Genomic DNA, 12,164 nt, shown 5'->3' on the forward strand with positions numbered 1-12,164 from the left:
TCATAGCAACCATCTGTTATCATTGCCAATTAATACACATTCCAGAAGCTTTTCTCTCACACACACCTTTGTGTACACTTGGTGATCACTGTTGACAGCTTGGAATAGTAATAAAGTCTCTCTCTGGAGTGTTAGTTGCCTATGAACCTGTACTGTCAGCACTGAAGTTTTTACAGCACAGATCACTCAGACAGAGACACTCTGACCATATTTTTGGTCACCTGTTCTAAATATCCTGTGTGGCTTAGTGTCAAATTCTGACCAATAATCCTCATTGGACATATTATGCTTCAGGTGCTGTGTAAATTCTCGGTTGAGGACAGGGTTGAGCTGGGTGCTATTGCCCCGGTCAGCAGTCACTGAACACATCAACCTTGTTAATCAACATCCTTAAGGAGTTTCCTCAGTCCCCGAGGAGTGTAATCTAGCCAATCAGACTCTGCCGGCTTATGTTTAATGTCCCTGTTCCAGGGTGGAGTTGGCTATCGCTACTTTAGATTTAACCTCTGACTAACTGCTCAGTAAACAAAACAGTTTTATTCTGAAGCAATTTGTTTCATTGAGCTAGAACTAAAAACAAGCGGAGAGTCAGAGATACCCTCTGGAGGATCTCCAGACTTCACTCAGTTCAACACTCAGAGCCCAGCCCAGGGTAATTGCTGCCCCAACACTGCTGGATACGAGTTGGGAGGTTATGAAGGAGCTGTATAAAATGCTGGTTAGGCCACAGCTACAGTACTGTGTGCAGTTCTGGTCACCACACCATAGGAAGGGTGTGATTGCACTGGAGAGAGTGCAGAGGAGATTCACCAGGATGCTGCCTGGGCTGGAGTGTTCCAGCTATGCAGAGAGGCTGGGGTTGTTTTCCTTGGAGCAGAGAAGGCTGAGAGGGGACTTGAATGAGGTGTACACAATTATGAGGGACATAGATAGGGAAGAAAGGAAGAAACTGTTGCCCTTATAGAGGGTCAGTAACCAAGGGGCAGAGATTTAAGGTAAGGGACCGGAGAGTTAGAGGGGATTTGAGGAAAACCTTTTCACCCAGAGGGTGGTGGGAAGCTGGAACTCGCATTTAAGAAGCATTTAGCTGAACATTTGAAATGCTATAACACAAGTATATGGACCAAGTGCTTGAAAATGGGATCAGAATAGATGGGTGCTTGTTGGCCAGTACAGACACGATGGACCGAAGGGCCTGTGTGTGTGTTGCAAAACTCTGACTATGACAGGACTGGACGCCACAACATGGAGCAAAGACTGATTCCCAATTTTTCCTGTTGTTACTGTCCACAGAGCCTTATCCAGAGCATTAACAGCTGGGGTTCACAAGGAAACACCAGGTGTCTTTTCACTGCGGGTAATGGGGCTATTCATTCAACTCTGGTCAGAAATGCAAACTGACCCCAGCTGCCAGAGAGTAGAGATTCTCCGCCTGGAATAAAGAGGAAGGGAATCTACAAAGAACAATACAGCACAGGAACAGGCCCTTCGGCCCTCCAAGCCCGCGCCGCTCCCTGGTCCAAACAAGACCATTCTTTTGTATCCCTCCATTCCCACTCCGTTCATATGGCTGTCTAGATAAGTCTTAAACGTTCCCAGTGTCCCCGCCTCCACCACCTTGCCCGGCAGCGCATTCCAGGCCCCCACCACCCTCTGTGTAAAATATGTCCTTCTGATATCTGTGTTAAACCTCCCCCCCTTCACCTTGAACCTATGACCCCTCGTGAACGTCACCACCGACCTGGGGAAAAGCTTCCCACCGTTCACCCTATCTATGCCTTTCATAATTTTATACACCTCTATTAAGTCTCCCCTCATCCTCCGTCTTTCCAGGGAGAACAACCCCAGTTTACCCAATCTCTCCTCATAACTAAGCCCCTCCATACCAGGCAACATCCTGGTAAACCTCCTCTGTACTCTCTCCAAAGCCTCCACGTCCTTCTGGTAGTGTGGCGACCAGAACTGGGCGCAGTATTCCAAATGCGGCCGAACCAACTTCTCTATTTTTGTGGCAGGTAGGTCGTGCCTTACTAACCTTATTGAGTTTTTTGAGAAAGTGACCAAGGAGGTGGATGGGGGCAAGGCAGTGGACGTGGTATATATGGATTTTAGTAAGGCGTTTGATAAGGTTCACCATGGTAGGCTTCTGCAGAAAATGCAGATGTATGGGATTGGGGGTGATCTAGGAAATTGGATCAGGAATTGGCTAGCGGATAGGAAACAGAGGGTGGTGGTTGATAGTAAATATTCATCATGGAGTGCGGTTACAAGTGGTGTACCTCAGGGATCTGTTTTGGGGCCACTGCTGTTTGTAATATTTATTAATGATCTGGATGAGGGTATAGTTGGGTGGATTAGCAAATTTGCTGATGACACCAAAGTCGGTGGTGTGGTAGACAGTGAGGAAGGGTGTCGTAGTTTGCAGGAAGACTTAGACAGGTTGCAAAGTTGGGCCGAGAGGTGGCGGATGGAGTTTAATGCGGAGAAGTGTGAGGTAATTCACTTTGGTAGGAATAACAGATGTGTTGAGTATAGGGCTAACGGGAGGACTTTGAATAGTGTGAAGGAGCAGAGGGATCTAGGTGTATGTGTGCATAGATCCCTGAAAGTTGGGAATGAAGTAGATAAGGTTGTTAAGAAGGCATATGGTGTCTTGGCGTTTATTGGTAGGGGGATTGAATTTAGGAGTCGTAGCGTTATGTTGCAACTGTACACAACTCTGGTGCGGCCGCACTTGGAGTACTGTGTGCAGTTCTGGTCCCCACATTACAGGAAGGATGTGGAGGCTTTGGAGAGGGTGCAGAGGAGGTTTACCAGGATGTTGCCTGGTATGGAGGGGAGATCCTATGAGGAGAGGCTGAGGGATTTGGGATTGTTTTCGCTGGAAAGGCGGCGGCTAAGAGGGGATCTTATTGAAACATATAAGATGATTAGAGGTTTAGATAGGGTGGATAGTGATAGCCTTTTTCCTCTGATGGAGAAATCCAGCACGAGGGGGCATGGCTTTAAATTGAGGGGGGGTAGTTATAGAACCGATGTCAGGGGTAGGTTCTTTACCCAGAGGGTGGTGAGGGATTGGAATGCCCTGCCAGCATCAGTAGTAAATGCGCCTAGTTTGGGAGCGTTTAAGAGATCCGTAGATAGGTTCATGGACGAAAAGAAATTGGTTTAGGTTGGAGGGTCACAGTTTTTTTTTTTAACTGGTCGGTGCAACATCGTGGGCCGAAGGGCCTGTTCTGCGCTGTAATGTTCTATGTTCTATACATCTGCAACATCAGACCCCAACTTTTATACTCTATGCCCCGTCCTATAAAGGCAAGCATGCCATATGCCTTCTTCACCACCTTCTCCACCTGTGATGTCACCTTCAAGGATCTGTGGACTTGCACACCCCGGTCCCTCTGCGTATCTACACCCTTTATGGTTCTGCCATTTATCGTATAGCTCCTCCCTACATTATTTCTACCAAAATGCATCACTTCGCATTTATCTGGATTGAACTCCATCTGCCATTTCTTTGCCCAAATTTCCAGCCTATCTATATCCTTCTGTAGCTTCTGACAATGTTCCTCACTATCTGCAAGTCCTGCCAATTTTGTGTCATCCGCAAACTTACTGATGACCCCAGTTACACCTTTTTCCAGATCGTTTATATAAATCACAAACAGCAGAGGTCCCAATACAGAGCCCTGCGGAACACCACTAGTCACAGGCCTCCAGCCGGAAAAAGACCCTTCCACTACCACCCTCTGTCTTCTGTGACCAAGCCAGTTCTCCACCCATCTAGCCACCTCCCCCTTTATCCCATGAGATCCAACCTTTTTCACCAGCCTACCATGAGGGACTTTGTCAAACGCTTTACTAAAGTCCATATAGACGACATCCACGGCCCTTCCCTCGTCAACCATTCTGGTCACTTCTTCAAAAAACTCCACACTAACCTGGTGGAAGAGTCACTGCCTGCTACCCAAGCAAAGGTGGCAAACATTTGGATTTGTTAGTCATACAATCCCTACAGTGGAGGAGGCCATTTGGTCCAGCAAGTCTGCATTGACTCTCCAAGAGAATCTTAACCCAGATCATATAGCTGTAACCTCACATTTACCCCACTAACTCCCTGGGACACTAAAGGGTAATTCAGCATGGACAGTCAGCCCAATCTGCACACCATTGGACTGTGGGAGGAAACCGGAGCACCCGGAAGAAACACGCAGACACAGGGAGAACGAGCAAGCTCCACACAGACAGTAACCCGAGACCAGAATTGAACCCAGGTCCCTGGCACTGCGGGGCAGCAGTGCTAACACTGTGTCAGCGTGCCATCCTTTAACATTAACTGTTTCTTTCTATTTGACCAGCTGAGTATTTCCAGCATTTTCTGTTTTTATTTTGATTTTCTAGCATCCGCTGGAGTTTGGTTTTGAAGTATAATACTATAATGTTCGTGCTGTCAATGTCACTGGCAAGGCCAACATTCGCCATTTTCCTGGGAAGATGCTGGTGAACCGCAGTAGCTGGAATATCTAAACTACTCTCAATTCCATTGGAACAGAGTGGCTTGTACAGGACAATCTGAACTGGTTAAACACCACATGACAAATCTGGCTAGAAATGAGGATGTTAACCCTCTCACCACAGCCCCCAGAGTTACAGAAATCAAAGTTTCACCGAGCAAGAAATCCCAAACCCTGTAATGACAGTATCAAAATTCAACAGCTTTCGCCAGTTGCTCCATCTGGGAACGCAGCCCAGCCCCATGGGGGTCTCAGACTCCCTCTCTCCACCTCATGTCCCTTGCTGCCAAGTCTGGCACTGAAACCCTGGCTCCACAGAGACTGAGGCAGTCCAGTGCACTCCACATGAACAAAGGCAGCCTCAATTCACCACAAAGTACTCTTTCCCGCCCTAATTTCACCTGCTTTACTGGACAGTGATCAGGAGCAGGAACTCTGGCTGATATTTTTCTCATCCTCATAACCCCTGAAGACCTTATTAATCAAGAACCTATCTATCTCTGTCTTAAAGGCAGATCGTGCCTTACGAGCCTGGTGGAGTTCTTCAAAAATGTGACTAAACACATTGACGAAGGGAAAGCGGTAGATGTGGTTTATATGGATTTTAGCAAGGCGTTCGATAAGGTCCCCCATGCAAGGCTTCTAGAAAAAGTGAGAGGGCATGGGATCCAAGGGGCTGCTGCCCGGTGGATCCAGAACTGGCTTGCCCAAAGGAGGCAGAGAGTGTGTATAGATGGGTCTTTTTCTAAATGGAGGTCGGTCACCAGTGGTGTGCCCCAGGGATCTGTTCTGGGACCCTTGCTGTTTGTCATTTTCATAAATGACCTGGATGAGGAAGTGGAGGGATGGGTTGGTAAGTTTGCCGACAACACCAAGGTTGGTGGGGTTGTGGATAGTCTGGAGGGATATCAGAAGTTACAGAGGACATAGATAGGATGCAAGACTGGGCGGAGAAGTGGCAGATGGACTTCAACCCAGATAAATGCGCGTGGTCCATTTTGGCAGGTCAAATGGGATGAAGGAGTACAATATAAAGGGAAAGACTCTTAGTACTGTGGAGGATCAGAAGGACCTTGGGGTCCGGGTCCATAGGACTCTAAAATCGGCCCCGCAGGTGGAGGAGGTGGTTAAGAAGGCGTATGGTGTGCTGGCCTTTATCAATCGAGGGATTGAGTTTAGGAGTCCGGGGATAATGATGCAGCTAGATAAGACCCTCGTCAGACCCCACTTGGAGTACTGTGCTCAGTTCTGGTCACCTCACTATAGGAAGGATGTGGAAAAGATTGAAAGGGTGCAGAGGAGATTTACAAGGATGTTGCCTGGATTGAGTGGCATGCCTTATGAGGATAGGCTGAGGGAGCTCGGTCTTTTCTCCTTGGAGAGACGTAGGACGAGAGGAGACCTAATAGGGGTATATAAGATGTTGAGAGGCATAGATCGGGTGGACTCTCAGAGGCTTTTTCCCAGGGTGGAAATGGCTGCTACGAGAGGACACAGGTTTAAGGTGCTGGGGGGTAGGTACAGGGGAAATGTTAGGGGAAAGTTTTTCACAGAGGGTGGTGGACGAGTGGAATCGGCTGCCGTCAGTGGTGGTGGAGGCAAACTCAATAGGGTCTTTTAAGAGACTCCTGGATGAGTACATGGGACTTAATAGGATGAAGGGTTATAGGTAGGCCTAAAAGGTAGGGATATGTTCGGCACAACTTGTGGGGCCGAAGGGCCTGTTTTGTGCTGTCGTTTTCTACGTTTCTAAGTTAAAGACACTCAATGACCTGGCCTCCACAGCCTTCTGCGACAAACAGTTCCACAGATTCACCGCTCTCTGGCTGAAGAAATTCCTCCTCATCTCTGTTTTAAAGGGTCGTCTCTTTAGCCTGAGGTTGTGCCCTCTGGTTCTAGTTTTTCCTACTAATGGAAACATCCTCTCCACATCCACTCTATCCAGGTCTCGCAGCATCCTGTAAGTTTCAGCAAGATCCCCCCTCATCCTTCTAAACTCCAACGAGTAGAGACCCAGAGTCCTCAACCGTTCCTCATACAACAAGCTCTTCATTCCAGGGATCATTCTTGTGAACCTCCTCTGAACCCTTTCCAAGGCCAGCACATCCTTCCTTAGATATGGGGCTCAAAACTGCTCAAAATACTCCAAATGGGGTCCGACCAGATCCTTATACAGCCTCAGAAGTACATCCCTGCTCTTGTATTCTAGCCCTCTTGACATGAATGCTCACATTGCATTTGCCTTCCTAACTGCCAACTGAACCTGCACGTTAACCTTGAGAATCTTGAACAATGACTCCCAAATCCCTTTGTGTTTCTGATTTCCTAAGCATTTTCCCATTTAGTCTATGCCTCCATTCCTCCTTCCAAAGTGCATAACCTCACACTTTTCCACATTGTATTCCATCTGCCACTTCTTTGCCCACTCTCCTAACCTGTCCAAGTCCTTCTGCAGCCCCCCTGCTTCCTCAATACTGCCTGTCCCTTCCGGAAGAGTGCAGAAAGTGAATGAAAATGGAGTGTTTGAGACGGGGTGACATTGCAGCCGTCCCCTCCTTCAACTGACTCAAGTTCACAGAATTTGGAGATCAACCAAAACCTAAAAAAAACATCAGTAAAGGTATTGATTTTAGATAGCGAGTCACCTGTTCAAACAACACCCACTGCAGCTCAGAATAATATTGTGAATTCAACCCCAATGTCCATCAAGAAAACAGCACACGCACGCACACCTCCAGTATTGTACTGGGGCAATGTGGGACAGCAGCTTAAACCACTGGTTTGAAACAGAAATCATTTCAGTTCATCCCCCTGTCCAGTCTCAGCAACGACAACAAGAATCTTTCCCCGCTCAGTGAGGAACTTCACTGAACACTGCAAAAGCCCTTTGCTAAACTAATCCAATTAAACTGGATCAATCCCACTGCCCTGCTCTCCCCTTTACCCTGTATCGATCCCTAAACAAATCCCACTGTCCCATTCTACCCCATATCCCTGCTGGGGCAAATGTACATGGCTCTGTAACTGCCGCCACTCCAAATATTCATCTATCTTCCCCTTTCAAACTGCAGGTCTCTGCTCCAACTACCCCGTTCCACGAATAAAAGCAAATTACTGCTGGAATCGGAAATCTACCTCTATTTCCACCCCCCCCCCAACCAAACATCTTCATCTATCACAGCTTACGGCTTCATTACAGGAAAGATGTTGAAGCCATTGAAAGGGTGCAGAGGAGATTTACAAGGATGTTGCCTGGATTGGGGGGCATGCCTTATGAGGATAGGTTGAGGGAGCTTGGTCTCTTCTCCCTGGAGAGACGAAGGATGAGAGGTGACCTGATAGAGGTTTACAAGATGTTGAGGGGTCTGGATAGGGTGGACTCTCAGAGGCTATTTCCAAGGGCTGAAATGGTTGCTACGAGAGGACACAGGTTTAAGGTGCTGGGGGGTAGGTACAGGGGGGATGTCAGGGGTAAGTTTTTCACTCAGAGGGTGGTGGGTGAGTGGAATCGGCTGACGTCGGTGGTGGTGGAGGCAAACTCGTTGGGGTCTTTTAAGAGACTTCTGGATGAGTACATGGGATTTAATGGGATTGAGGGCTATAGATAGGCCTAGAGGTGGGGATGTGATCGGCGCAACTTGTGGGCCGAAGGGCCTGTTTGTGCTGTGGCTTTCTATGTTCTATGTTCTATGTTCTCTGCCGTTTGGCCATTCACGCCCTTTCTTCTCTGTGGACAGCCATTAGCAGTCTTTTCCCCTGATTTCTGTGGCTATGACTCATCTTTCATTCCCTCACCCTGCAGTATAAATATCTCCCACTTTCTGTGCCTTTTAGCTTTGACAAGGGGTCATCTGGACTCGAAACATCAGCTCTTTTCTCTCCTTACAGATGCTGCCAGACCTGCTGAGATTTTCCAGCATTTTCTCTTTTGGACCCCGTTCCATGAATTCTGTCTTCCCAACCCTCAGCAACAAGTCAGAATTAACAACTCCTCTCATTCCCAGTCACACACAGGATACACACATTATAAAAACCCTTCTCAATTTATCACATTTTGCCCCTCAAACCACAGCTAAAATGCATGGACCAATCCTATTTCATTTCTACAGCACTGACGTCTCAAAGGGCTTTACAGCCAGTGAAGTACTTTCTGATTGTGATGTAGGAAACGCGTAATGGAAAATGAGATTAGAAGGCGTATGGAATCTGTAAGTGAATCCAACTGTAACACCACCCCAACTGTATTTAAATAAACACAGCAAGTTATGAACTGCAATGTCCAAGAGCGGTTGAAACAAACACGAGGGAATTCATTTTGATGGGAAGAATAAAGAGGTCACATACTCCTTGGAAAATAAGTATTTACATGGGGCGGGGAAACAGAGGACAAAGTGCCAATACAGCTTAATAAGGCCCTTAAACTGCAACAATGCACTGGGGATCATTGCTATAAACAGAAACTTATACAAAGCCTTGTTCGGACCACACCACGTACTGGGAATATTTAAGAAAAGACACATTGGAGAAAATACAAAGACAGTTCTAATATCATGTTTGAAATCAAGAGGATGGGACAAATAGGCTGGGGCTCTTTACAGAAGGCTGAGTGGTGAATGAGAGAGGGCTTTTCAGGTTATGAAAGGGTTCAATGAGGTAGATGTAGAGATGGTGTTTCCACTTGGAAGGGTATCCAGAACTAACTGGGAACCATAAATATAAGATAAACACAAATAAACCCAATGCAGAATTCAGCAGAAATGTATTTACCAGAGAGCGGTTGCAATGTGGAACTTGCTACAACAAAAATAGGTTTGTGGTGTTTAAGGGAGTCTCGATCACAGAAGGAAAAGGAACAGGAGGATATGAAACAAACAGGTTCGTACGGAGCATAAACACCGGCATGGTGCTGTTGGGCCAAATGGCCTATTTGTGTGGTTTCCATTTCACAATAGTAACTCAAAAAGGAATTGGATGCAACTGAAAAGAAATATTGGAGGAAAATAGGAAAAGAGTAAAGGTCCCAACCGAATTGCTCTTTCGTAGAGCTGGCACAGTCACGATGGGCCCAATGTCTCCTTCCTGTGCAGGATCATTCTACAATCATCGATGTGTGCATTTAAAATAAATTCTGGCGCTTTTTCAAACTCCTGTCTTCACTTTGAGGATATCCTCTTTAATGTTATGGGACATCAAAACTGTTCTAAATGGGTCAACTTCAAACAGATCTAGCAACTCAAGACTGGGCACCATGAGGTGCTGTGGGCCATCAGCTGAATTGCACTCAGCCACAATCTGTAGCCTCATGGCCCGGCGTATCTCCCACTCTACTATTACCACCAAGAGAGGGATCAACCCTGGGTCAAAGAAGAGTGCAGAGGAGGGCATGCCAGGAGCAGCACCTGACATACCAAAAATGAGATGTCAACCTGATGCCAAACAGCTAAGCAGCAAGTGATAGACAGAGCTAAGCAATTCCACAACCAAAGCATCCGATCTAAGCTCTGCAGTCCTGCAATATCCAGCTTTGAATGGTGGTGGACAATTAAACAACTGACTGGAGGAGGAAGCTCCACAAATATCCCCATCCTCAATGTGGAGGAGCCCAGCACATCAGTAAAAGACGGAAGTGCCGAATGGATGATCCATCTCAGCTTCCTCCAGTGGTTCCCAACATCTCGGATTCCAATCTCCAGCCAATTCGATTCACTCCACGTGATATCCAGAAACAGTTGGAAGCACTGGACACTGCAAAGGCAATGGGCCCTGATAACATTCTAGCAATAGTACTGAAGATTTGTGCTCCAGAACTTGCTGCTCCCCAGCCAAGCTCTTCCAGTACAGTTACAACACTGGCATTTACCCGACAATGTGGAAAATTACCCAGGTATGTCCACAAAAAGCAGGACATATCCAACCCGGCCAATTACCACCCAGTCTACTCTCGATCATCAGTAAAGCGATGGAAGGGGTCATCAACAGCGCTATCAAGCAGCATTTACCCTGCACCCAATCCGGGGGGGGGGGGGGGGGGGGGAGGGGTCTCTGCACCCGGGGTGGGGGGTGGGGGGGGTCTCTGCACCCAGTCCGGGGAGAGGGGTGTCTCTGCACCCAGTCCGGGGGGGTGGGGGGGGGGGGGCGGGAGGTGTCTCTGCACCCGGGGTGGGGGGGGTCTCTGCACCCAGTTCGGGGGGTGGGGGGGAGGGGTGTCTCTGCACCCAGTCCGGGGGGTGGGGGGGGAGGGGTGTCTCTGCACCCAGTCCGGGGGGTGGGGGGGGGAGGGGTGTCTCTGCACCCAGTCCGGGGGGTGGGGGGGGAGGGGTGTCTCTGCACCCAGTCCGGGGGGTGGGGGGGGAGGGGTGTCTCTGCACCCAGTCCGGGGGGTGGGGGGGGAGGGGTGTCTCTGCACCCAGTCCGGGGGGTGGGGGGGGAGGGGTGTCTCTGCACCCAGTCCGGGGGGTGGGGGGGGAGGGGTGTCTCTGCACCCAGTCCGGGGGGTGGGGGGGGAGGGGTGTCTCTGCACCCAGTCCGGGGGGTGGGGGGGGAGGGGTGTCTCTGCACCCAGTCCGGGGGGTGGGGGGGGGAGGGGTGTCTCTGCTGACAGGGCTGGCTGGGTTGGGGGGGGAGGGGTTGTCGATGGTAAAGTGCCCCTCAGGGTCAGTGTCAGGGGGGTACCCATGGGGGGGCGGGGGGGGGACGGGCTCGATGGGCTGAATGGTCTCCATGGGGAGTGTGGACTGAGCAGCGGGGGGGGGGGGGGGGGGAAGAGAAGGGTCAGCAGCGCCGGGAAGGCCGAGCGGCAACCACCGCCCCCCCGGATCTCAGCACCCAGAGTGCGGCGGGAGAGCCACTGGATCCCCCCGGATCCCCGCGATCCCCGGGCTCTGACCTTGCGGAAGCAGCCGCTCTCTCGGGCCGGGCTTCCCGGGTGTCCGGCTGTCCGGAGAGTCTCCGTCATCGCGGCCCGATCCCCGACCACTGGATCCCAGCAGATCTCCCACACAACTCGATCCCGGATCCTCTCCGGCGCTGGATCACAGTCGATCTCCTCTCTCTTGCTCGCTCTGTCGGTCCTGGAGCTCACTCGATCCCGGATCCCCGCGCTCCGCTGTGGCTCCCACTCGATCCCGGATCGCTCGCTCTCCGCGCGCTCTGAGACGATCCCTGCGCCGCCGCCGCCTCTTGAACCAAGTTCAGGACACGCCCACATCAAACAGCCAATCAGACACAGGGGCGGATCGCCAGCAGGATCTACTAGATCCTGCGACAGGATCACAAGAAACACACTGGGATCAAACCGCGAACTTGCACCAGGTCTCACCCCAATCAATCAATAACCCGTCCCCAAAGAATCAATCAATAACCCACCCCCAATGACTCAATCGATCAATAACCCGTCCCCAAAGAATCAATCAATCAATAACCCACCGCCAATGAATCAATCAATCAATAACCCACCCTCAATGAATCAATCAATCAATAACCCACCCCCAATCAATCAATCAATCAATACCCCGCCCCCAATAAATCAATCAATAAGCCATCCCCAGTGAATCAATCAATACCCCGCCCCCAATAAATCAATCAATAACCCGTCCCCAATGAATCAATCAATAACTGCCCTCAATGAATCAATCAATCAATAACCCGTCC

At 49.5% G+C, this 12,164-nt stretch overlaps 1 protein-coding gene across 1 annotated transcript in view; it reads right to left on the reverse strand.

The window, feature by feature from the left end:
* LOC144492445 (rhophilin-2-like) overlaps nt 1-11,665 on the reverse strand; it is a 62,226-nt gene extending 50,561 nt beyond the window's left edge. Inside the window, exon 1 of the mRNA XM_078210467.1 lies at nt 11,401-11,665. Coding sequence (XP_078066593.1) covers nt 11,401-11,469 — 69 coding nt within the window. The 5' untranslated portion in view covers nt 11,470-11,665. The remainder of the gene's footprint in view (nt 1-11,400) is intronic.
* Between the last annotated feature and the right edge of the window lie 499 nt (nt 11,666-12,164).

This window comes from Mustelus asterias, chromosome 4 (genome assembly GCF_964213995.1).
Source record: "Mustelus asterias chromosome 4, sMusAst1.hap1.1, whole genome shotgun sequence".
Taxonomy (NCBI): Eukaryota; Metazoa; Chordata; class Chondrichthyes; order Carcharhiniformes; family Triakidae; genus Mustelus; species Mustelus asterias.